Raw genomic sequence first — 26,531 nt, 5'->3', positions numbered from 1 at the left:
TATTATACCTACTGACTGGGCTATAATTGCAGAGGTTTAGCATGCAGGTCAAAATTTTGTTATCATGCTATTAAATCATTTCGTGCTATTTCTCTTTCTTTGAACAGAAAGACACACCACGCCTTCATTAAAGTTTAAACCCTAACAATAATCAACGTGATATTGCAAGTTTAATTATAATTTACAGGAGCCAAAAAGAGTACAAATTTCTTTTGAATTTCAGATCTTAAAACCCCTTTGAATGCTTACATATGTCTGCTATCTTACAAACGTGTAACTATATGAGTGGGTGTTGTGTGCTTAACTCTCTTTGAATTTCCTTTTATGACAATGCACCTCTTGCCATGCATACTAATTCTATTACCAAAAAATATTAAACCTATCTCTTGTTTTCAATTAGAGCCCACATGCACTTAGCAGCTTTAAACAGAGCTCGCCACTGTGTTTTGTCTGTTCAGTAACAAGACTCATTCATTATGCTATAGTTAATGAATTAATCAAACATCTTTATGTGTTTGAAGATCTGATTGAAATGTCTTAAAAGTTACGGGAAATTTTGTCTTATTTCTAAAATGATAATCTAAATAATATTTGTCATTGAAAGCATTTGAAAAATAACAAAGTTTCTATGTCGATGACTTTGTCGAAGGACGTTTTAACAATTGAAGCTTTAAATCACCTATATTTCTTTTTCGTCCTGAAGTAAAATTTGTTGCTATGACTTTAAAGGACTTGAACTCTATGGGGTTTGAAAATTTGTTGAGAGTGAATACATTCAGTTTTTGCATTTTAATAAGGCATATCTTGTTTTGTCAAAAATCCTGAGAAAAGAAGATGCTGTGAGTAGAAATACCAGGGCTTCATCTTTCTGGAGGGTGCATGAACATTTCGTAGCTAGTTAAGATGAAACGTATCAAATATCTGTCTCACGCTTTATCCTGGGAGTCGAGTTTTTGACACATTTCACGACGTATTTTTCGGAATTTTTTGTTGAAGAAAAGCAAAGAAGCTGTTTTGCTAAACTTGTTTCTACATCAGCACGACAGAGCGGTAAAAATAGATTTTAGACATACACTAGTGTAATGTTATGTAGATAGTCGGCCATATAAAGGTACGAGTTTAGTTTCTACCAAACTGGATACATCATCTCATTCAGTTCCCAATATAACCTGTTGTAGGACTGTGACTGTTATTTTTAATGTCATTGAGCGATGTTTCTAGAGCTTGAATTTGAATCATATTGGATTGCGGGTGACCACAAAATACAGACCACAGAGTGTATTGAGTATGTGTTGTTTGCTTAACCAGTTTAACAGTCGCCAGGATGGCGCTGCCATCAGGCAGGTTGTAGGAAATGGGTGTTCCTACGTCAATTTAGCAATGTTATGTTATGTTATGTTATGTTTGTTATGTTACGTTATGTTATGTTATGTTATGTTATGTTATGCTATGTTATGTTATGTTATGTTATGTTATGTTATGTTATGTTATGTTATGTTATGTTATGTTATGTTATGTTATGTTATGTTATGTTATGTTATGTTATGTTATGTTATGTTATGTTATGTTATGTTATGTTATGTTATGTTATGTTATGTTATGTTATGTTATGTTATGTTATGTTATGTTATGTTATGTTATGTTATGTTATGTTATGTTATGTTATGTTATGTTATGTTATGTAATGTTATGTTATGTTATGTTATGTTATGTTATGTTATGTTATGTTATGTTATGTTATGTTATGTTATGTTATGTTATGTTATGTTATGTTATGTTATGTTATGTTATGTTATGTTATGTTATGTTATGTTATGTTATGTTATGTTATGTTATACTTTACTGTCCTTTCATTTCATTACAACGCAAAAATCCCAGTCATATTCTCAATGTGTTAATGTAATACCTCTGAATTGCTTTGTAGTATATTTTTTCAGTTTCGTTGTCGAAAAAGGTGTGATCGTTAAGATGAACACAACAAGAAAGGTCAATGAAAATAAAATCTCTGAAAAAGGGGGGCTCCAGCCCCCCAGCTCCCAGCCTCCCCAGCCCCCCAGCCCCCTAGTGGCGCTGTGCCTGCTGCTAAGAACGCTTTTGATTTAGTATAGAAGTATCAAGCGCATGACTCATTTAGGATGTACCATCCCCCGAAAAAGACACATTGTATGGGTGCATTGCTCTAATAAGGGTGTTATTGGAGAAAATTTAAATCGCTTTTTGAGCCTCTTGTTATAAATGATACTTCTAAATTATATCCTTCAGAGCCCCTCTATGCTATTAACTCCAACACATACTTTTGCCTTCTCACTTTGTAAGAGTATCTTGTTTTTATTAATAGGACATTATAAAAACAAGTCTTATGTGTACTAACACTAAGTAAGGCTTGTGATTTTCATCTTGGAAACAAAAAGTTTGATCGTACCGCCTTTTGTAAAGTAAATAAAGAATAGGGTACAATTTTTTTGGGCCTGACTTGAGGCAAGGGTGTGAATCTCTTTTGTCGTGGGCATAGCGGAAGGTATACGTTTAGTGGGGCTTAGTATGGGTCTTGCTCGAATATTCTTGCTTTATAGGAATAAAAATGTCTGACTGGACCTGAAGGACGACAGATTTTGGTTAATTGGCGAGGAGGGCTGCACCCCCCCTCCCCCCGCCCCTATGCCTTTTACGCCTATGTTCTTTCTCTAGGGTCCTTCATCCACTAGAGACTACAAGTGGAACTTCAATAATCACTTCTATACAGCATTTTCTGGACATTCAATTCTTTAAGACTTTCCACGTTCACACGACATGATGAATTTGATGAACCAAAATAACGCCTTTAAAGGCGGTTTGTAGCACAGCTTGCATCATGCTGGAAATAAATCCTGTCCAATTCACATACAGCATATATTTCTTCAGAACAAAGTAGATCTCATGAAAAGATCCTTGCAGCTTATGGCATCGAAAGAATTCCTGTGAAAGTGTTTTTAAAACGGCACGAACGCCAGGGAAAGCCCAGTTGTCAGCATTCTAGGGAATGGGTTGGGCCGATTTGCAGAAATAGCAGCTCTAATGTCACGACATTTAATTGTAAATGTTGAGAGATCTGTCGATGTTGGCATGACAACGACAGGTGTTTCATAAATTTATCATGACCAACGGTGGAATTATTTCGGAATACTGCATCAAGCTGTACTCAATGATGTGTTTTCGAGCAGTTTGAACAGATAATTTATCTGCCTTGGCATTCCATCAAACTGCATATTGAAGAAATTCTACAGTAAACTTCGCAGAAGAACAGATTGCAGAGAGAGTCAGGGGATTTTTGTGTGGAGCTATTTCTTGTTAATTCGCATTCAGTACCACTCAGTATACATAAACTGGCGAGCGACCAATCAAATTGCTCGCTTAGAAACCTCAACTCTGTATGGGATTCCATCTGTATTCTGGTTATCTTTCAAGTGATAAAGCGAATTCAAGTCACCTGCTAGCCAAGGTTAATTGCCTCTTGTTTGCTTGGTGAATCGCCATGACAAACGCTTCTTAAAATCGTCAAGCAGTATAAGCGAATAACGGTGAAGCAGCAATAGCAACGAAATGGCAAACGTCTTCTTGAGAACGAGTTCCTTAAAACGCAGGATTTAATCCGCATGAGGATTGTTTCTTTACAGACTATTATTAAACACAGATGTCCTTTACGAATAAAATTGCTTAGCCAACACAAGTAGTTTAGCTAGCTGCCTTACTCATGCATAGTTAGCCACTCCAAATTAACCAGAAAATTCAATTGTTGCGCGGTGGAATTTCGTCTCAAGGATATTAGCAGAAGGAAGTAGACGCTGAAGACGCCTGCTTTAAGCAGCTAAAGTTATGGTTATTGATCAAAAATAAGACAGGAATAGACGGATCTGCCTGAAGATAGAAGACTTGACTCTTCTCTGGCTGGAATAGAAGATGTTCTACAATGTGTCAAAAGGAAGGCACTCAGCAACTGATGAAGGTCGGGAAAGTAGAATTAGTCGGTCGGATGGAAGGGGGAGTCGATTAGAATCCGATGGCAGCCGGCGCAGCAGGACTCCAAGTACGTTGAGGGCTGGGTACGCTGATGGGGAGAATGAAGAGGGCATACCGTTCGAAGAAGCTTTGGAAGAGGAAGAATTGGATGAATATATTTATGTACCGCAATGTATGCTTGGAAAACCATTAAAGGATTTTGATAGTGGGCAGGAGAATGTAAGTATATCTTGGTCTGTTATGACATATGCTCAAACGAAATCACTCATCAGTTTTGTATGACTGTTAAGAAAAGAAGTTTGCCTGTGGCTTTTGTGGAAGGCTTAAAACAGAATAACAAACATAAGTGCGACTGAAGTCAGGGATGTGTTTCCACAATCTTTTTATATTGATCGGCCCAAATTCTTTCATTCAAGAAAGGCCCAATAGGCTTGCATTGGCAACATGCTAGATTTATGCGTTTAAAATGAAAAAGAAAGAATTTAAACTTGAAAATAATCAATGCCAGTTTTCTTTTGAAAAGCCAGGCGTCATCTCCCAATGCGTCGCTTCAATCTCTAGCAGCACATGACCATGCCCCGCCATCAATTCCTTAAAAACTCTGTTATCCATCAAAATCCATCTTTATTTGTCAAGCCCTTTAAAGGAGACAGGCTTAAAGATTTGAAAGTCAAGGCCATTCAAAAAACCATTGTTTGATGTCTGAAACAAACTTTGCCCACCGTCTACATATGCCAGATTTAGCTATGCATATATTTCTTGGTAAAAGACAGCAAGAATTCAAAGCATAGAATTCAAATTTTATAGTGCTTTTGAGTGTGTAACCTTAAAGAAATATGTTGAGACCAGCTAAGAGTCAGCTGACCTTCATATCATACACGCATAGGCGTTGATAAGGCGATTGCCTTATAGAAAACATTTGAAGAATGCTGGACACTAGTGGAAAAGGAAAATAGTACCAGAATAGGAAAGTAAATAATTAGAGAAAAAATCTAAGCATCATATTTATCAAAAACAACAAAGACAGGTTACACTTTGTTCAATAATGCAATCATTGAATGAGCAACGTATGTTGTTTAATCCAAAGTGCTACCTGCTTTAAGAAATTTTTACACAGTTTATGCTTTGTGTAAAAAGCCTTTCTGCGTTTTGTATAAAAAGCTTAGCTATGAATTGCGTCGGTCTTGATGTGCTATATTTGTGGACTGTAGAAGGATGCTGCCCGAAAACCGCAGCTGAGATGGCTATACCTGAGGCGACATCATCAACATAGAAAAAAATATATTTGAGCAAGGTGTCTTAAATACAAATATTGTTTCGAAAAATGATGTTACTGGAAAAGTAAGAGTTATTACCAGTGCGGAGGAGTAAAGAATACAAAGCCTAGTAGAATTGATGAAATCATAATCATGATGATAGAAGTCAAATACCATCATGATAATGATGCATTTTGAAAACGAATCAAGCAACAACTGAGAGCTTTAACTGTCAAAAAGACTATCTCATGTTTGTCCATTCAAAACTTTCTTGCTAATCTTCAATAAATACTTAAGGTGCAAAAGTCTACAATATTTCGCAATCACCAAAAAGAATTTATAGTATTCTATTGTCATGGCAATAACTCAATTACCTAACAATGCTGTTTCTTCATGTTTTAAGAATATGTTTGGGATGATAGCTCTGTATTCAACGAGAAACAGGTACTTTACCGCAGCCTATTGTCTGTATGATTGCTTCGGGTTTTAATTCTCCAGTCTGAATACACATATTAAACAGGCAGATGTCTAGAGCTGCTTTTCTCAACCATTTTAATGCCATGACTTTATGCAAAAGACTCACTGAATAGTTTACTTTAAGAATGTTATCTCAAACATTGTTCTCATGTAACAAAGGTTTTCAGTCTAGAAAAAAACACATTGATGCATTCAGTTTTCGCCAGAGAGCACTGTTTAATGTTATCAAATAGACGTTACCAATAGCAATAACGACTTGCAACTTCACGATCGCAATAAATTTTCTGATATGAAGTCGTGTTATATAAGTCTTAATGCAATGTTATTTTTAGCTTTCAATGTATGGTTGTACAAAACGCAACATTTTTAGCCTGAAAACCGAGTTGACTAAATGAATACATATTTGCAAAGAGTGAAAGAGAGTAACAGGCGAAGCTGTGAAAATATTAGGTACTCAAGTTTCAGACCTGGGCCAATAAGAAGAAAGTTGAGTTTTTTTTTACCAAAGTGAGATTTTTGCCAAACGTGCTATCATATTGTAATTACTCTAGCCAAGGAAACTGTCAAAAACATAACACTTAATGTTACCTCAAAATTTCTATAGGTAGAAGGTTCTTTATTTTCTTTTCAAAGCTAAATATAAATAAACACCAAAGTTCATTGCTTTTTAGTATGTTTTACAGCTTATAACCAATGTGAAAAGTCATTAGATTTAACAGAAACTAAAAATTTGCATATTTAGGCAAAAAATTTGTTTTATACAAATTCAGCAGAGAAATTGCTTGAAACATTTAAACAACACACTGGTGGCATTGTAAGCCAATATATTCAAAAGAAATAACAGATGAAAGCAAAAGAAGATAAAATGTTTTGCCAAGTTTTTGGTTTATAAATTGCTGCGCTGTTTTTTCTAGTGAGTTTTTTTATGGAAACAGTAACCATATATTGCAAGGTTAAATTATATAGACAATTAAAAGAGCTTTGCATATTCATTACTGCAGAAAATTAGTAAAGTTTTTCTTGATGCAAGCTCGTAATTCACATATTAAGCTATTGCTTTCTAGACTGAAGCTGTATCTTAAACAATACATGCCTATCACATGAAGGAAGATAAATAAATAAATATAATATAGATGAACAAATAAAATGCTTTAGGGAAGAAAATTGATGCTCACAATTTAGAAGAAAATGCTAGATTTTATTAACTGATCATTTAAAAAAGAATTAATCAATTAAAAGAACTAGGGCACATCTAAATCAAATGGCATTAATGCATGTCATTTTAAGGTTCATTCTGAGTTTTTGATCAGCAGGTAGTCTCAATAAGAAAAGTTATTTGTTCCTTAAATAGATGAGAGGCAATCAACTAGCAAGTCTGTACGTAGGAATTTTTGATGAATTATGTTTCTGAAATTTGCTGATGTTATTTACACGTTCTAAATGTTTGTTAGTGACAAGCTTGTATCAAATGTGTCTTATGTGAATTTGCTCAAAAAATAGTAACTGATTTAAGAAAAATAATAATATTGGCTAGAAATAGTGAACCTGTAATGTTTGAAAATAAAGTAATGTAACCTCAAAATCGAGCCTGATAATTAAGAATGGAGGCTCTTGCGTTTTGCCTAAAAGTTCCTTCATCTAGCGCTAACCAGTGGTAAAATCGAGCATTTGATTCTGGGCATTGTCATCTATTTGCTATTAGGGAGAAATTGAATTGAAAACTCCTAAATCATCGCCAATGTTAAAAAACTCTTAAATCATTTACAATCAATATGTCTTCCCCAAAGACTTGATAATCACGATCACTCATATCCTACGTCATGCCTATGAACTGCTGAATTAGGTTCTTTCATGATTAGGCCATTAGCTATCGACAAAGTTTTGTAAACATATCATCAGGCTTTTGGGTTGTTCAAAGATTATTTCTCAATTTCGTCGTAATGCAGGTGTTACAGCTATTAAGTTTTGACTGTCCTTTCAAAAGCTACCTGTACCACCTTGCATAGTTTTTTTCAATTTTATTGAAACTTTGAGATATCTCTTCAGACTAGCTTTAAACATCAGTTATTCTTGCTTGAACAGAAGAATGGCAAATGAGAATAGCTCTAGATTTTCAGCCTGTACTTAGAATGGTGTGAGACTTAAAGTTGTTTAAGAAACAGCCTACCTATTATTTTGCTCATTAGTGGCAATTATTCCTCTCTAAAGGTAGTCACCTGCTTTTCACTGATCTCTAGTCTTATGCTGATTTCTCCTCATTAAAATTTTTGATGAATTGTTTTAAAATCCTGTCTTAATTTGAATTTCATACCTAGACACACTTCAAAAATTATTCGCTTGCTATCACAAGTTTGAAGTCTTGACCAAGCAAGAATTATTTTATTTACTTGATCAGGGCTACATAACAATTCATGATTTTTTAATAAAACATGCCTAGCTCTTTATATTGATAAGTAACGTGCAGATATTACGTCAATATAACGCTGATAGTTCTTTACACTAACCACTTATTCTGTCTCTCTCTCGGTACTTATTAAAATTCATTTCTTTATGCTAACTTAATCTAGTATGTTTTTCTCATGCTACATTTCTACTACCTACTGTATCCACAATACTTCAAATAGCAATCAATGCAAGGAAAATTTGTTGCAAACATGTTGTTTATTCGAGATCAGAGTAAGGCTGAAATGATTAATAAACAAGTAATCGTGGTTTGAGCTGTTTTGCAGCAATGCATATCTCCATGATGACAGCGAAATTAGATCACTGTTCTGGCACACTCCTCGTCTAAAACTGATCAAAGTAAATTCCATTGAATGAAGAATGAAAAACTGAGGAGTGTCATTTAGATTTCGACGAGATTAGCCGATATGAAGAGAAAGTACATGATTGTGTGGAGAGTTTTGTTATCGTCTTCGGGTCATATTTTGATAAGTACTGAATGCCAACAAGGTTTCAGCAATGCAACGATCTAAGTTTTTCTGTGAATAGTATTCTCCTGAAATTATCACGATAATATATCAAAAGACAGGATTTTGGCTATAGAATTTTGTGACATTATAACTTCAACAAACACCGATGCAAAAATTGTAGGAAGTACATCACCAGCATTTACATTAGTGAAAAGCGAAGTAACGAGGTTTGCCAAGCAGAAGATTTTCAAAGGATAGAGATAGAGGAATAGAAGAATAGAAATATTCCCTGTAAACAAAGAATTTATTCAAACTCAAGATTTGAATTACATTTGAGTCAACGACACTGCAAAGCTGGCGTAGTGATAAAAAAACTGTTTTTAAAGATTTGAAAACCTGTTATTTTACATCATCATTAAAACAGAGTTAATAATAAGTCCAATGTCCAGTTACGTGAGTCATAATAAGTCCAGCTACATGAATAGCTGTTAGGCCGACATTTGATAGTCTATTTTTGTAAAATTTTTGAACGATTCATCCTTATTAGCGGAAATAGAGTATTTCTTACAGGCTACTGGATACAAGCAAGTTTGTTAAATGTACATATATCAATTACATCGAACAAATTAACATATTCACTACTCAGTCAAAAATTTAACTGACCAAGGTGATATGGGCCGTGCGAACATTCTCAGCAGCTGGTTTTGAGAATCTTAAGACGTCTCCTAATATATTCATATTATACAAACAAAGATCACATTGGTTAGAATATCAGGATTATGTGATATTTCAACGCATGATATCATTTCAACTTTTCAAGCAATTGTTATCACCAGTCATACAACAGACAGGTCTACCTGAACAAGCAATATTAGAACCGAAATGAATCTGCCGATTGTCATACTTCAGGTGCAAGGTGGTCATACTAAAACATCATGCAAAATTGTTGAGAACGAATACCACAATGTCTTGCCGTCCGATCAGTGACACACACAGTTAGGCAGACAGTACTATCTTGATTAATGCTACCCTTATAAAATTATCAATATGTTTTAATGAATATGAACTCTTTTCTAAGCAATGATTTGATCAAAAGAAGAATGATTAGAATAGTGACAAACTATCGTACTTGACACCATCTTTTGATGTTTTGAAAAGTTACTGTTAAATAAAGTTGTAAATGCGGAAAATCATTTTGATTAATTCTGTAATGAGAGTTATTATTGAAACATTTTTACTACATTTTCGCGGACAAGAATAAGTTTTCTTTTAATTCATGGGAAAAGAAGTCATCAACATAGGATGATAGAAATTGAGAAGAGAAGAAAATTTGTATGTTTTCAGCTACATTAAAGTTGCATGATATGTAAAAAATCGCTCAGTGGTTTTAGTTAATGCGCCTTATTGCTTCGTAAGTCCCTTCTGTTAGCAATATCGAAGACAATTCCAAATCATTCTTTTCAGGCTTATAAGATAACTGATATCAAGCAGCCAAATCTAGGATTAGCTCAATGCAATATGCATCATCACTTTTGGTTTTAATTTTTTTTAGTTTGAAACCACCACAATTCTTGCTCATTTCTAAATTTTGAGTAAATTTTTAACAAGCCTTAATTTTCGAGCTTTCTAACCTTGCATTCAAATTGATCTGGGGATAAATTCCCACTTTTTTATTGCTTTTGATCCATTATTGTTAAGGCTATAGGTGTTTCGTCTGGTTGAATCAAGTGTCTATACTCAATCGTTCTCATTGGTTCTGATAGCATTGTCACACATAAGTTATCATCATACCATATTCGCATTCTGCTTGCTATGGAACAACATTATATCACTTACTATCATATCATGTGATTAATGCCTTGCACAAGACTTTTGAAGTCGGCACTGAGGTGGGGGTATTGGTAAGATTGTCATGTGTACAAAGAGCGCGAGGTTCGGTTGTTAAGCTACCTACTACTAAGAAACATATCATTTGCACCACTTGTGCATTATATCAACTATTTAAGCACTTTTATTACCATACTCAACCGCAAGTTTTGATGGCAATTTGGCTTCTTTTTTATCCAGCATGCCTGTCTGTTTACTTAACAGTATCAAACAATCTGACTTGCTACCCTGTGAATTCAACGTAGCCAATCAGACCGCTTAATACTTCACCAGTGAGCCCATTCAGTAGCAAAGGACCACCTCAAGAATAGATAAATGTTCCTAAACAAAACAGACTTATCTTAAAAAGGGTAGTAAACTATTTTTAGAAGTTTAGGCCATCGGATAAGTTTTTGTTAAATACATTTAATCTTTTTGAACTTCTGTTATCTGTTGGAAGAAAACTTTCAAATTCTGAAAGAAAATTCGCCAATCTAATTCAGATCTAAAGCCAGAACTAGTTGTAAAGCCACGTAGATCATTGGTTTTCGATAACAAGACCTGAAGCGTGGTATGTTTGATTTGAAGAAAATAATTTATCTGTTTAGGAAGCATAAATGGCTACAATTGAGGAATTTCGTAACATTCGTGTCATTGTTAACCAGCCATTTATCAAATAGCTGTCATTATGTTTTGTATTTGCATTCAGTTTGGCAAAACGTTTTGCCTTAGCAACTATATTCGAATATTTTTGATGATGTTCACATGACTCAGACTTCAGGGGCGTTCATAGAAAAGCAATACGGCTTCTTGTTCCAGAAATATTTGTTCTCGACTGATGAACGTAATTGCGCTATTCACAATTAACGATAATCAGAGATTACAAGTTTTGTTCAATGCATATGCCCGACATGCCGAGCAAAAATAATAGAAAAGGTGAAGATTTCAAAAAAGCAACGGATGGGGCATAACTGTTTTCTTCATGGTTGGCTATCAAATGATGTATTCAGGCTATTGATTAAAGTGCATTTCCAACCGACGTTAGCTTATTTCATTCAACTCAATAACTTCTTTAATAATTCATGTTATGATAATTTTTAGCCTGAAAAATACCATCAGTGAATCGTTAATTATTGATGAAGACATGAATTTAACCGACGATTCGCGGCCTTTTAAAATGCCCTAAAGGCTTGATCGAACTCATGATGACGCTTTGTCAGCTGATCTCATCACAAAATGGTTGCATTGCTATATGTATGTTCAAATAAACATATAATTCCATACAAAGCAAACTTGTGAACAAAGGAATAGGTACAACTTAGCCTTCTGCCTCAATAAATCTGCAAAGCATTGTGGTGATAGATGAATGGATAGTAAAGGGAGGGTACCTTTAGAAAAGTTTATCCTAACGTGAATTTATCTCATTATTTTGTTTTACGACAGGAAAATTCCATTGACGGTATTTCTATTATCTAGCACATGTAGATTGTTTAATGGGCCATATCTAACTAAATAAATTATCACAACTTCGCGTATCGAATCATATGTCCCCCAGTATATTTTTGCTGGAATAGATTCAAGTCATAAAAGTAGGTAGCATATGCAACTGAAAAAACCGGCAACGTGTGTTTGATCTTGCCAAATTCTGATACTTCTGATAAAAAAGGGAGGCAAAGAGATCAGCATCTGTGTATACTTGCTGGAAGATTTTCCAAAGCATTTCTTACTTTAATAGCCCTAGGTAGGGCAATTCATTACTGGCTTCGCTTGCTTCTCATTGCTGTTATTAACAAATAAATGCAAAAAAGCTTATAAATGGTATTTGTTTTGTTAACTTTCATGATTGTTACTAAAAGCATTTCGAAAAAGCGTATCGATGATCGCCAAAAGGATGTGAATACTCCTCACTTAAACAATCTTTCTATTGCTGATGGAAAGAAATAATTGAATTTTAAATAAGCAGCTTGAACTGCTGTTGTTTAATTGGAATTGGAAATTACTAAAAGAAACATAATTTCATGATGCTGAGATTAATGATGGAGAAATGATAGGCTGCAGATGCTCACGTGTAATTGCACAGAAGTTTGGCGAAAATTAATCTCGTGTCAGTTGTGTATAGCTCACAGAGACTTTATATCCAGTCTCTATGGTTAAGCTCTATGAGTCATGTTCTGCTGACGTATAAAAAACGACAAACACTTCTTTCAATAACTCACAGTTCATTATCTCCAGAACCTCAATACTGACATCAGCATCCTGCCTGTAATTATAAAGGGCAATCAACTTCTTAAAAAAGTCAATTATAATCAAGCCATTCAGCAACTTATGATAATGTTGGTACTAATTCAGTTTTGTAGAAAACGAATTAATCTTTTAAATAAAAAAGGTAGAAATGATTCTTTGATACGTTTATTTATCCTTTTATTTTTTCTTTCCAATTAGACTTTCGTGGCTGTGAATAACAAGCTTGGAAAGCAAACTGTATACAGATTTTCCAAAGACAAGTCATTATTCTGCTTTGGAACTGAAAGCCCAGTGCGAAAGATTACTGTTTACATTGTAACTCATCAGTATCCTTTTTCAATAGAAAATGCTTCACCAGTTTGAGTCTTGATTACATTATGTATAAGATCTAATTTTATCTTGATGTAGTATAGAAAAATTGCCCTGGCAGGAACTATCAAAAGTTATCAAGAATAAGCATTGGTAAATTTTAAGAGGCTACTTACATCGTTAACATTTAAAATCATTAAACTGTATGTTTTAAAATCTTTCAATCTTCAGACCTCTTTGCAAATGATAACATCTTTACAAATTGCTACCTCAATAATCATTCAGGCGGATTATAAAGAGGTTTTATGAAATATTTCATTATACTCATAATTGTCTTATTTAGAAAGAGACCATTGTAGAATTAAAGAAATCTTTGCTAATTTTCCTTAACTGACTTTCCAGACTTTTTGAAATATTTATTTTACTAACTATAATAACGAATTGTGTCTTCATGGCATTGTCAGACCCACCAAAGGAGGCTGAGTAAGTAGATCTTCATTTATGTTGGCACAATACCCTGTTGATGACGTCACTAAATGATATGCTTAAAAATAAAACAGATAGGATGCACTGATGATTGTTTTAGGTGAAATTGACTTTTTTATTTTGAGTGGGGGACAGTGCTACGGGTATTTAGGATCTGGGGTCCATCATCCATTTGTTCATATTTCCAAAATGTCAGAGACACCTCTTTTTCTCTCCTTACATGAAAACTGAATCTTTACTATGAGGATAGTTAGTTCCATGCTATTTCAAGAACACTTTCATTGATTTATGTTTCGCACTTCTTCAATTTTTTTTAAAATTGACAAATCACGACTAAAAGTAACTTCTGTGCAATATGACTTTGTTGTCATCGTGTAAACTCAAACTAAAGATTTTTTGTCTAGCAGTAAATGAGAGTCCTTGAAAAAGAAAATAAGAATCATCGCCAGCCCCTCCAACAAAGAAGTCTTTTTGGACAAGAAAAACAAACTCATTCAAAAACTGTGTTTGATAGACAAAAACCTTTTCTTTCTAGAATCAATGTAATGTGATTAAAAGTTGCAAAACAAATTAGACAGAACGACAGAACAACAAAAAGAAAAAACGACAAAAATTAGATAAAAGTTTTCTTTCAGTGTTACCGTCTTAGAAACCCTCTAATTTTCTTAGAAATCCGAGACAAAATACTTTTTTAAAGCTTAGGTATTAAACACATGGTTTTATGAATATCTGTCTGCTTGGTCTGTCTATTTTATTTGAAGAAAGAAGTGAAGTTCCTTAGAGACGTAGGTTCTAAAAGAATTAAGAAATGTCTTTCATCGACAGCAGCCAATGTTGTTCTTTTTCATTAGAGAAGACAGTTCTTAGTACATTTTGTCAATACGTTCATTCATTGGAGCAAAGTTCATCCAGCAGAAAAACGGGTGATTTACACTATCTTTCAGTGAAAATGAAACAAAAGCTTTAGCCTATTACTTCAAGTAAACCAAAACAGTTTGATTAAATTAGTTTAATTTGTGATAAGAAGTGTTTATTAGACAACCGCCGAAATCCGTAAAGAAAGACCAAGCTAAGTTCACACTACTCCGTATTCGTTTCGCTCCGTTTTCGTTGATGAAAACGCTGTCCGTTCACACTTCTCCGTTTTCAAATGAATACGATTTGAATACGGTAAATGCTCACGCTACTCCAACAAAAGCGCTGTTGGTGGCCTCATTTTTGGAAAGAGGCGTTCACGAATCCTCAACAAATTGGCGTCATTATGAATAAAATTGAATAAAAGCAAATCGTGAAAAACTTTGTTGTAACAGCTACCATTGTGAATTCTCAATTTCAAAATTTTTGAGATTCTGTGTGCTAGAAAGCACGTATTTTGTTGCCGTTGTTAGCGTATTGAAATTGAGCGTATTAAATACGCACCGTATTCGAAAGTATCCGTTTTCATTAGCGTTTTCAAACTACTTCGTTTTCATAGCAGAGTAGTGTGAACGCAAGGCAAACACGGATTAGTTTGACTCCGTTTGAATACGCTAACAACATATCCCTGGGCCCGTTCACACTACCCCATTTTCAAATGAAAGAAAAAAAAAGAGTTGTAGGATTAAGGAAATCACAAGGTCCCGACTGAAAAGATAATTTAATTGAATTTAAGAGAAAGGAATGGAACAGGACAGGATAGAAGAAAGTAGAATATAATAGGACAGACTTGATTGAAATAGAATAAAATAGAAAAGATTAGAATATCAAAGAATATAATGAAAATAATAGAATAGAAGAGGATATTCATTGTCTTTGGTATATGTGTTAAGTAATTTTCAAGTTAAAGATGAAAAAATAAGAAAAAAAATATTTAAAGGAGGTCGATACAATTGTAAACGTAGCAATTATTTGAACATATTTAACTTATGTATCTGGTGATAATAACCCACAGTTATAAAGAAGACATATAAGCAATGATGTTGAGAATATTCTATAGAACTGAAGTAAATAAAGTGGCATGATTGTTATTATTTGGGAATATTATTGTTTGAAAGCAATAGGAACCGATGGGATTGGAAACAAAGGATTTTTATAATTTTTTGTGAGCTCAAGTCTCTTAAGAACAATATCAGTTATGGTCGTAATCGATGCATTATTTTCTCCATCATTCAGGTATGTGTTCGCTGTAATTTACACCTTCGAAGTGACAGTTAAAGTTTTGGCAAAAGGATTTATACTTCATAAATATTCTTATTTACGGAATTCATGGAATTGGCTCGACTTCTTTGTCGTTATTGTAGGGTAGGTCAATATGTTTTTTTATGACATCGGTCAATTATAGCTGTAGTTATCGTTATAGTAGGAATTAAAGTTTAATAGACCTTTTCTGGTCCATTTAGGGACAGTTCTGGATAACAGTGACACAAACGAAATGAAATTGCTATTGATTTGTAATAATCAAATTTTTCTGATTGTGTATTTTGAATCTCTTTATCAAAATTCGTGTATTTTGAATCTCTTTACAATATGCAACAGTGTGCTTTTTTAACATACTAAGTAGGAGGCAATTGCTTCTCTAGTCCCTGTGATTTTCCGTTGTTTTAGGTTATTGTAGGCTATATATGAAGAGAAGGACAATAGGCTATTGTTTTTGTCTTTATGTAAACAAAGGCCTGTCCCTGAAGTTAGTTGCCATTCGAATAGGCTATGCTACAACACAATGACTAACGACAGATGTTGTCTGGCCAAGGTAGATAATTTCATTAAAAGATGGAAACTGAGAGATTAATTTGAATGTTTGCCTTTAATGTTTTTTTCATGACTGTTCCAATATGTGAAGTATATGTATTAGCGTTATAAACTACAAAGAGACAGACTGCTTTCATCGTGAAAATTTTCGAAAATAATTTTCACAAAATAACTCCTCTGTAAAATTTGCTGGATAAACTACTATTCTATTGTCTTATGTAATATCTAATGTCCACACTTTCAGATATGTAACAATGATACCCGAGATGGAAGATTACAGCGGTGTAAAAACGTTTCGAGTTCTGAGAGCGTTAAAGACTATATCAACAGTAAAGGGTACACACTACAGATTTTTTACTTTCAAAATTCAAAGAATTATCTCTGTTAGAAATATTTATCATGCATGTTGAACTGAAAAAGCGACAGAAAAGGATTGTTTCATATTGTTTCATTTATGCATTTGAGTTCTCTCTTCAGGTGTTGCACTGACGTTTTAAAAAGTTGCATAGCATTTTTCTGGGTTAAGAAATCTAGCTTTATAGCAATGAATTCGTGACATTGCTTGTTACCCAGCTGTTGTTAATTTAAATTATACTTTCACATAAATCAAAAATTCAATTTTGAGAATATTTAACTTACACTAAAAATTCCGATGGATTCGAGTTGGACTGAAAAGAAAGTCAAAATTACTTTATAGTGACAGACAAAGAGGCGTTGACATATTATACTAATTAGAAAGGAACTTTAAATCTTGTATTAATTTTTTTGTTGTAGAATAATTGATTTGAAAAAAGAACTGTCGATATTTGAAGGTTATTTATTCTATATTTGTAATTAACTTCGTCAAATATTTCTTTGCTCAGGATTAAAAGCAATGGTGAATACACTGTTAAAATCAATGCGGATGATGACAGACGTCCTAATACTGACGCTGTTTTTCATTGCAATTTTTGCCCTTATTGGGCTCCAGTTATTTACTGGCCGTTTGCAGTCAAGATGTGTGCGAACCGGGCCGGGTATACCAACATTTAACCAAGACTTCTATAAAAACAAAAGTGAGTTATTTAACGGTCTGGTAGTTTGTCACAGTTTTGACGAAATGCTCTCTAACAACATTAAGTATAATTTGGCCATAAATATTTGGCCAAACAGAAAGACTCATAAATGAATATCGGAAACTTCTTTATCTTGAATGCTTGAAACGCTTTCCACAAGAAATGGTATATTATTGTAAAAACTACATTATGAAAAGTACCGAACCGATATGCATTGTGAACAGAAAACAATTTGACAGAACGTTTTCAACTATGTGACAGGAAACAATGCGACAGAACGTTTTCAACTATGTGACAGAACGTTTTCAACTATGTGACAGGAAACAATGCGACAGAGCGTTTTCAATTAATAATTGTTTTTTTCTATCTCAAGGTAATTGGTATCAGCCTCAGATAGGAGGTGTTATTTGTGGAAATGCATCTACAGCTTGGTAAGATTAATCTTAAGTTCCCTTATTAAATTGACCACCTGATCATTTATTGGAAGAACAAACGTTTTGCAGTTTTATGCTACATTTCTTAGTATCGAAAAGATTACTTGTGTTTTAATATTTGAAATATTTGTCGAATAGCCATTAAAATAAGTTTAAATCATATGTTGAATAAAGCAAAACAAAATAGATAAAGATCTATCAAAAACTTCATTAGAGAATAAATGGATGTTGAAAGTCAGTTACTCAATCTTTTTGAAATGTTTTTTAGGATCTTTGAAAAGGGGAGCGTTGCTATTGCTAAAAAGATTGCTCGGAAATAATTGGTTATCCAACCGCTTCATTACGTTAAAACAGAAAAAAAAGATTCCAATGGATAAGAACAGCCAAAAATTGTTTTGATATATATGATAGAAAATTCAACTCTCTGAAAGATTGTTTATGCTTCTTTTAAAATATGTTTTAGTTAATGCTTAAAGTTTTCTTCTTAAAAAGATCGAATTCTTCTTTCCAGGAATTGCATACAAGGCTATGTTTGTGTTGCTGAAGCCGGGCCTAACCCAAAGTTTGGATATATAGGTTATGACAATTTCGTTCTTGCTATGCTGACATCCCTGCAAGTGTGTACACTAGATTACTGGGAAAGCGTTTATGATAGTGTAAGTACCGTATTGTTACGCTTGTATGAAATCTATGATCTCATAACTAAGTAAAGTCTGTTTCAAAAAAGTGAAAAAAAATCATCAGCAGTTTGCTTGTTCAAGAATTTTCAATAAAATGTCAAAATTGCAGGTTCCAAAACAAAATTTTATTTTGCAGAAAAAGCAGTTTCAGTATAAATCATAATCAAATGAAACCCCTGCGAAAATGAATAGTCAAATGTGAATATTACTACAGCTCTACAGCTAGGCTAAGACGTTCATTTCAACATCATAAAAATGCTTACCATTATGCTTACTTTTAATTGCTTACTTTAATTTCTAGGTGATAGCTGCCATGGGCGAGCCGTACATGATCTATTTCTTACTAGCTGTTTTCTTAGGCCCATTTTATCTGCTGAATTTAGTTCTTGCCGTGGTCAGTGCCTCCTACGAGCAAGAAGTCAATGGGGATCCTGATCTTGTAAGTATCTCGTAAATATCTTCAAATATGATCAGAAGAAAAAGAAGAATGATGAGGTCTTTACACTGACACTCAAGCTTTTAGGATGTACATGGTTGTCAGATATAAAGAACGTAGGTTTTAAAACTAAGCAATGAATGTCTTGAAGAAAGAAGGTCTCCGTGGATTTCTAAAAGCTTTGACTGTGCATCATATAAACACAATTTTCTGTCATCCCTTTCTCTTTTCTGTTATCACAGGCATTTTTATTCAGTTTGATGATACGGCGAGTAGTTCCTTTGAAATGACTTATCTTTTCATGATTTTCAGGAACGTGAGAACGAACGGCTGGAGGACATGCGTAGAAGCGCCTCGACGTATTCTTTTGATGGGAGGCACGTAGCAGAGTTACTCCATGGAACCTCCCCAGTTGTTGAAATTGACGGTGAAAAGCAGTACAATATTGACAACCTTCCAAAGAGTCTAAAGAAAAACCAAGAGGAGTTTATGCAGACTGAAATAGGTCCACCGGAACTTGGGGAAAACCCATCGTGCATACTTAAAATTCGTGTAAAGATGTACATCTTTGTTGGAAGTACAATATTTGAAGGATTTATTACTGCATGCATCATGCTGAATACTATAGCAATGGCGACCGAACATTATAAACAGCCAAAAATTATGGATATCATTTCAAACACATTAAACTATGTAAGTTGCAAGAAAGTTTTTGCTTCATTAGAACATAAACAATTTTGAGTAAGTACAACTAGATTGAGAAAAATGTTTCATTAGTCTTGTAAATCTATGATTACCAATACATCAAAGTAATTGAATGCCATTTGTTTTATTTTAAAAACCAAGATAGAAGATTTTCGTTGAGGCACCAGATCACCCTTGTGTTCAATTTTAAAGCTCCAATCAAAACAACAACATTTAGATGTCACCTGGGGGACTTGGCCTTTCCAAAAAACATAAGTAGCATAAGTAAAACACTTTTATTTTGTAAAACATGGCTGTTTTATCACGGCTAACCCCTCCAAACAAAAAGTTATATGTCGGTCTTTGAAAAAAGGAACTGTCTCCTAGCAAAGTCAACTAGATTTGGAGCATTTTGCCAAGTCTACATTGATTTGCATGTTCTCTTATCCGTTACAGATTTTCACTGCCATTTTCGTACTTGAAATGATATTCAAACTGATTGCATTGACACCAAGAGGCTACGCAAGAAACAACTGGAATCTGTTCGATGGTTTCCTCGTTGTAGCAAGCTTACTTGACCTGGTTCTTTCTGAATCACAACTCGTTGCAGGCAGTGGACTCAGTGTTATGAGAGTGTTTCGATTGGTAAGTTGAGCATTTTTAAAGAAACTTTCGTTAGCCTATGTAAAATTTGGAGTTGAAAATTGAAAAAAACAAGTTCAGGAATATCTTAAGCAACACTTGATTTAAAAAATTAGATATGAAATTATTCATAATTTACTTTCTTTAGTTTTTACTTCATAATGACCTGCTAGCAAATCTTTTAACACATTTTACATAATTTTTTGATGTCCACGAAATGAAGATTTAGTTAATTCGTGAATGTTGGATAAAGTCCAAACGTTCTTTAAATTGAAGAAACCGGCTGTAACAGAGATAGTTCTCTGCAAAATAAGTGCGACAGCAGCTAAAATCTTATTTACCTTTTTGACAGCACTAATTCTGGCTGCAGAATAATGCAATTATTGAGGTTAGAATAGATAAAGGGTAACAGCATTGGTTTGCAAAATGTGCCAGTCTACGTGCGGATTCAGTTTAGCCTAAAGCCTTATCAATAGTCAACAGCTAGGTTTTATATATAGTGCTTGATTATAAAATATTCTCTTTTACAGTTGCGTGTATTGAAGCTGGCTCAGTCATGGAAGACAATGGGACAACTATTGAGCACAATAGGAAACAGCATAGGAGCACTTGGGAATATAACGGTCATCCTTTGTATCATAATTTATATATTTGCTGTCGTTGGTATGCAGCTTTTCGGAAGCAAGTACACAGAACAAGTCTTCGGTGGCAATATACCAAGATACAATTTCAAAAATTTTGGCAACTCTTTCATGATGATTTTCAGAATTCTCTGTGGCAAGTGGATTGAACCTCAATGGGATTTGCTCAGAGCAACTAGTCCCGCGTCCTTTATCTTCATCTTTATCGTCTTTGTCATCGGTCGCTGGGTGGTAAGTCTGCTGCTTGATATGTTGATAAGATGATGCTGTAAAATATCCAATTTTCATATCATGGTCATTTTCTTGGCTTTTATTTGCCATTCATTTATAGTATTCTGTATTAAACAGAGCTTCTTATACGTGACAAAAATTTGTAACCTACCAACAAATAAATTTATCAATAAAGATAATAGGTTCTAACTGATAAAGTTCGACAATTCAAATCAATGTACTTGGGTATGCATTGAAAAAAATGTATTGCTATAAAATTGGTTTACCAGTCTTGATTGCTAATTCTGCCTTAGGCAAATCAAGAATGTTCTGCTGGCTTTAAAATAAAATTATACTGCAAAGCAAGCGGAAAATGTCGTCATAGTTAACGACAAGAACAAATGCACTCCCAAGGATTACTTGATTCTGTAATGTTATAAAGAATGAGTTGCAAAGAAATTGAATTCATTTTACTGTTTAATGCAGGTACTGAATTTGTTCCTTGCCTTGCTGCTGAGCTCATTTGGTGGTGATGCATTAAAAGGAAATGAAGATGACGAAGAGGGCAAAGAAATGAAGAAGACAAGATTGCAGAGATTGATTGAATGGACCAAAAGTAAACGAAAAAGGAAATCAAAGGACGAAACACAGAATAAAGCTGATGCAAACATGGTTCGTAATACATTTCTGCTTTAATTATCATGTTGATAACTGCATAATACTACAGTGTACGGTAAAAAAGTTTCCTATTCCATACCTAAAGTGAAAAATGCATTAGATTATATTTATCATGCTAAAAAAATAATAAAGCATAAAAAGGATCATAGGAATGCAAATAGGTGATACAATAATCAGAATGCAAATTGAAAGAAAATTCCTACTATCTAGCAAAATATCTCAAAAGTAGCTAATGCTACAATTACTTTACGGAGGCCATTCAAACCATACTTAAGGAGTTTTACCTTTGATTTATACATATGTCCAGACATCAGAAGCTTTCTCGGCCAGCATATCTTCTCATACATAATTTTACACATATAAATTGAAGCAGCCAGACCTGCAAAAAAGTTTTTGTTATTTTGATTGGATATAAAATGCAAAGTAAGCTACGTCGTTTTGTAGAATGGAGAGCATCAAACTGCAGAGGTCCTAATGGCGAGTGACTTCAACGGGGTAAACGGAAAGGCAAATCCTAAGAATGGACTTTTCATAGAAATGAACCAAAGGAACCAAATAAATGGACACTCAAATGGAAATGTCATTCCAGGTAACTATTTCTCTAGACTGACAGTCACATAGACCGCTGCTGAAATAAAAGTACCGTAATTCAACATTAGTTTTATGATAGTGTTTAAAACACGAGGCATTTTCCATGAATCCACTAAACAGATTAGCTCGGCTAACAACATCTGAGGGGTTTGTAATTGTACCTTATAAAAGTTTTATCAAATGCTCAAATACTGTAAAAAACAAATGGGTATGGTAAAATTCCCAAAAAGAAAAGGAGTTCTGAGATATAGGCAACTTTTTAAGAATTACGTAAACGACTGATTGGAATTATTTTCACTTAACAAAATAAACTTTTAAGGACACTGACTTATTAACCTTTCAGGAACTTTGACATATTGACCTAGGTGTTGGGAACTTTGACACATTGAACTTTGAGTAACTTTGATATACATTAATGTGTATTTGACACTTCAATTATTTTATTGACCTTTGCAATTAGAGAAAAGAGCATAGCTGGAGCATTTTTAGATCTGAGAAGACAAATTTACTGTAAATTTGCTTCAATAATTTGTAATGTAATGTAATCATGTATTGTAAATAATTTGCAATTTTAGCAAATGGAAGGCTTGGGAATGGAAACGATCTAAAACCGCCTCCACTTATCAGTCATGACAGTGACAACTCATTGCTTCAAACTCGAAATGGAAATCTTCAAGGTATGGCAGATCGGAGATTTTCTGGATCTGGCGTGACCGAATTGGCAATTCAGGGCAAATTAGATGATAATGGGAGCGAGAAGGCGGGAAAAGAACAACCTAGAGGTCATTCCTCGTCGTCGGTGAAAATTGAAATTCACAGGGAAAGGACGTACATAGATGACTGTTTCTGCTTATGCTGCTATGCGTGCAACTGCTGCTATACAAGCTACCTTGACTCACCACCACGCCGCTTATGGCACAATATTCGATACTACTGCAAATTCATTGTTGAAAACAAGTACTTCGAGTTTCTCATCCTCTTTTTGATTGCCTTCAGCAGCCTCACTTTGGTGAGTAAGAAACTTACAATATCTGATCTGATGACAATTGCAGCTAGTGGTCTAACTACCTTTCTATGTACTCTCTTTTGCAAGTTAAAAATTTCCATGAGATGTTTTGATAAGCGCCTTGATAATGCAAATCGAATCTTCGACATCGAATATTTCGATTTTCGACCAATCTTTTAGTATAAAAGCCGAATCCCGTTAAATCAGATCTGCAAGGATGTTTAGGAAATGGTCCGAATTTTCGAATATCCGACTTATCCGAGATACGAATATCAACTTCAATAAGGTAGGAAAATGGGAATTGAACATCGGTTCGACTTAGTGCAAGTCCGAGTTATCCGAAGTAAGACTTGACGGGGTTAGCTATGTGTATATATATATTCTGTAATAATTTGATTTCATCTGTTTCCATTTTTTCTTTCACACGTTGAAGCACTTGGCTGACAAGGGTCTCTGCATAAGGAGTGTGGTAGCAATGACACTAATAAAAATCAACGTATTTTCTTTTCATTAAAGGTATTTGAAGATATCAACTTATCAAAAAGAAGAACATTGAGCGTATTTCTGGATTATTGCAACTTTTTCTTCGCCATCATCTTCACACTTGAGTTTCTCATCAAATTCATTGGCTTTGGGTGTATAAAATATTTTACAAACCTTTGGAATTTGTTGGACTTTTTCATTGTCGTGGTAAGATTTTGTCAATTTTTCTTATCGTAATTTATTCTAAAAATGAAAATACGAATAAAATTATGATGACAAAAAGTTACAACATTACAACAATCTCTTAACTTCATGCGACATAACTCCACTTGATGCCAAGTAACGTTTGAAATATACTTTTTTTATAAGAGATTTTGTGATTTAGCCTTTATTCACAATGTTTCAAAATTAATTTTTATTTCCAATTGCAGCACAGTGATATCTTGATAAATAATGATAAATATTCGGGAATTGTGTTATGCGTTTCCGAATCTGCAGTTGATGTTTATTTGACTTATTTTTAAACGTTACTCAATTTCTTTTTATAGATCTCACTGGCATCGCTATTTGGCAATCCTAATTTGAATGCATTGAGATCCCTTCGTGCTCTTAGACCATTGAGAGCTATTTCAAGATTCGAAGGAATGAAGGTATTGCACCATACTTCTGTTTTCATTGATTTGAATAGACCAATTCAACTTACGGTCTCGTTCTTCAAATTCTTTTGTACAAAAATTCTAACCTCAGATTCGGATTAAGAGCAATGATTTTAGTCTACTTGGAAATTTTCATTATTATTTTTATTATTATTCATTATTTATTATTTACATGGATATTGATTTTATGACGACATAAAGATGAAAATTTTATAAGAGATTTGACCGTAATAATTTTCTTACAATTTCCCCCGGAATGATTTTTGCGGTCAAATCCCTTTCAAGTTTTTAAAATTCATTTCTCCATAAAATCTAAATTACAAGCACAAACAAAATAAAAAATTGTATCCAGCCTAAATCTATTGTGATAAAACCAAATCTGAGCTTAAAAAAGTCGTATAATAAAATTTGGAGAAATTTCCAAAACGAGGCCGTAAGTCGAATTGGTCTATACTCAAAAGGAACTAATTCCAAACATTTGTTGTGTATCCTATTTCTTTAACACTTCTCGCGTTTCACAAGAAACTTTTCTTACATACACAATAACAAAATATTGAGTGAAATCTGGGAATTTCCTTATCCTTGAAGTTGCAAGAAAAACATAACTGTTTTTTTGTTCATCTAGATCGTGGTGAACTCGCTGGTCCATTCAATACCATCGATAGCTAATGTGTTGCTTGTCTGTGGCGTTTTTTGGCTTATATTCAGTGTCATGGGCTTTACGCTGTTTGGTGGAAAATTCTTTCGATGTGTGGATAAAGATGAAAACCAGCTAAGTTATGAGGTGATAGAAGACAAGGCATCGTGTTTAAACAATACAAACGTGACAGGGTACCGTTGGGTAAACAAGAATATCAACTTTGATAATGCTGCGATCGGGTTTCTGGCCCTTTTTCAAACGGTAAGTGCAACGGGATTACACTTTTTACAAACGGCGACAAAGATCATGATTTAAAAGTGTGAAGAAGCGACTTCAATGCATCAATATGAACGAAATAACATACCAAAAAATCAATATTTTTCTTTCTCACCCGACCCTTTTTACTGAACTTCAAATACATCTCTCCTTCAGATTTTTAGCCAACCACTACTTCAGATACTTTTGCTCTCTCCATCTTCTATCTCTGTTAACACGTGACTCAATAACAAGATTTGTGTTCTCTCAATTATCTCTTTCTACAAAAGGAAATTGTACATTTGTAGTCTTCCATTTATTTAACTATAATCAGCCAGAAACAAGGTTAAGAGAGCTGGAAAGGAAAATAAAAATACTGCTGAAAATTATTTTGATTTGCATTTCCATTGTTTTGCTTTCATTTGGAAAATTCATCGGTTAAAAATGTCTGATAATCATGGAATTTATTATAAAAGTTGAAAGAATAAAATATTTTGATACTACCTACATAAAATTGCTAAATATCTTTATTTGATTTTGTCATTCAGGCAACTTTGGAAGGATGGTTTGAAGTTATGCAGGACGCATATGACAGTAGAGAAGTAAGTTCAGACCGAGACACTTAAAAAGTATTTCTCAGGTCTCAAGGAAAATCATGTTCAGTTGCTATACGTTAATTAAAGATGAATGCGATGACGTCACAAAAAGTTCATTTGAAAATTTTCAAATTTGCACAAAAATATTCCCTCTTAATTTGCAAGATCAGCTATATCTGTGGTAAATTTGCAGGCGATATGATTACTTGAGCAAAAGCTCGTTCCCAATCAAATCACATTAATTTAGTCTCTTTGTTCTTAACCAGGCCAATAACAGTGATCCTTTAGAAAACTTTAAATCTTTCGTTGGCAATATCTCCCCTAATCTTTGATATATCTAACTGAATTTCATACAATCCCAGAAGTATTTTATGATGCTCTTTAAGGGTATCTTATGATATTACCACTTGGCAACTTTGTTACAGCGTAGATTGAAGTAATTTGTGACAAGGATATGTTTACTGTCTATTGCACAAATGAAGCAGTATTTCACTATTTCACTACATACACAAAATGAGTAAACAAGAATTAATGAATGAATTAGCGGGTAAATTTGTAGTAAAAAGAAGCA

At 33.9% G+C, this 26,531-nt stretch overlaps 2 protein-coding genes across 3 annotated transcripts in view; one reads left to right on the top strand and one right to left on the bottom strand.

Moving 5' to 3' along the window:
- Nucleotides 1-3,150: 3,150 nt before the first annotated feature.
- Nucleotides 3,151-26,531, top strand: part of LOC135694750 (sodium channel protein 1 brain) — a 28,574-nt gene continuing 5,193 nt past the window's right edge. Inside the window, exons 1-19 of the mRNA XM_065213615.2 lie at nucleotides 3,151-4,215; nucleotides 12,950-13,077; nucleotides 13,463-13,543; nucleotides 15,698-15,826; nucleotides 16,518-16,609; nucleotides 17,137-17,328; nucleotides 17,702-17,759; nucleotides 18,274-18,418; nucleotides 18,744-18,881; nucleotides 19,191-19,571; nucleotides 20,019-20,207; nucleotides 20,735-21,076; nucleotides 21,542-21,727; nucleotides 22,178-22,322; nucleotides 22,900-23,333; nucleotides 23,847-24,020; nucleotides 24,362-24,463; nucleotides 25,095-25,370; nucleotides 25,913-25,966. Of these exons, the coding sequence (XP_065069687.1) occupies nucleotides 3,937-4,215; nucleotides 12,950-13,077; nucleotides 13,463-13,543; nucleotides 15,698-15,826; nucleotides 16,518-16,609; nucleotides 17,137-17,328; nucleotides 17,702-17,759; nucleotides 18,274-18,418; nucleotides 18,744-18,881; nucleotides 19,191-19,571; nucleotides 20,019-20,207; nucleotides 20,735-21,076; nucleotides 21,542-21,727; nucleotides 22,178-22,322; nucleotides 22,900-23,333; nucleotides 23,847-24,020; nucleotides 24,362-24,463; nucleotides 25,095-25,370; nucleotides 25,913-25,966 (3,525 nt within the window). The 5' untranslated portion in view covers nucleotides 3,151-3,936. The remainder of the gene's footprint in view (nucleotides 4,216-12,949; nucleotides 13,078-13,462; nucleotides 13,544-15,697; nucleotides 15,827-16,517; nucleotides 16,610-17,136; nucleotides 17,329-17,701; nucleotides 17,760-18,273; nucleotides 18,419-18,743; nucleotides 18,882-19,190; nucleotides 19,572-20,018; nucleotides 20,208-20,734; nucleotides 21,077-21,541; nucleotides 21,728-22,177; nucleotides 22,323-22,899; nucleotides 23,334-23,846; nucleotides 24,021-24,361; nucleotides 24,464-25,094; nucleotides 25,371-25,912; nucleotides 25,967-26,531) is intronic.
- The window catches only part of LOC135694767 (uncharacterized), a 30,817-nt gene continuing 21,515 nt past the window's right edge, over nucleotides 17,230-26,531 (bottom strand). Inside the window, exons 4-7 of one of the 2 annotated variants that reach the window (XR_016144119.1) lie at nucleotides 25,501-25,645; nucleotides 23,988-24,056; nucleotides 22,018-22,112; nucleotides 17,230-21,111 (exon numbers count right to left, since the gene is read on the bottom strand). Coding sequence is in view for 1 of the 2 variants with exons in the window: in XM_065213658.2 (XP_065069730.1) it covers nucleotides 25,636-25,645 (10 nt within the window). In the remaining variant the exon portion in view is untranslated. Of the gene's footprint in view, nucleotides 21,112-22,017; nucleotides 22,113-23,987; nucleotides 24,057-25,473; nucleotides 25,646-26,531 lie in introns of those variants that run through there. The other variant, XM_065213658.2, reaches the window with a different exon arrangement.

This window comes from Rhopilema esculentum, chromosome 10 (genome assembly GCF_057945365.1).
Source record: "Rhopilema esculentum isolate cy_ngs chromosome 10, ASM5794536v1, whole genome shotgun sequence".
Classification (NCBI taxonomy): Eukaryota; Metazoa; Cnidaria; class Scyphozoa; order Rhizostomeae; family Rhizostomatidae; genus Rhopilema; species Rhopilema esculentum.
This window is presented reverse-complemented; position numbering and strand designations above follow the sequence as displayed.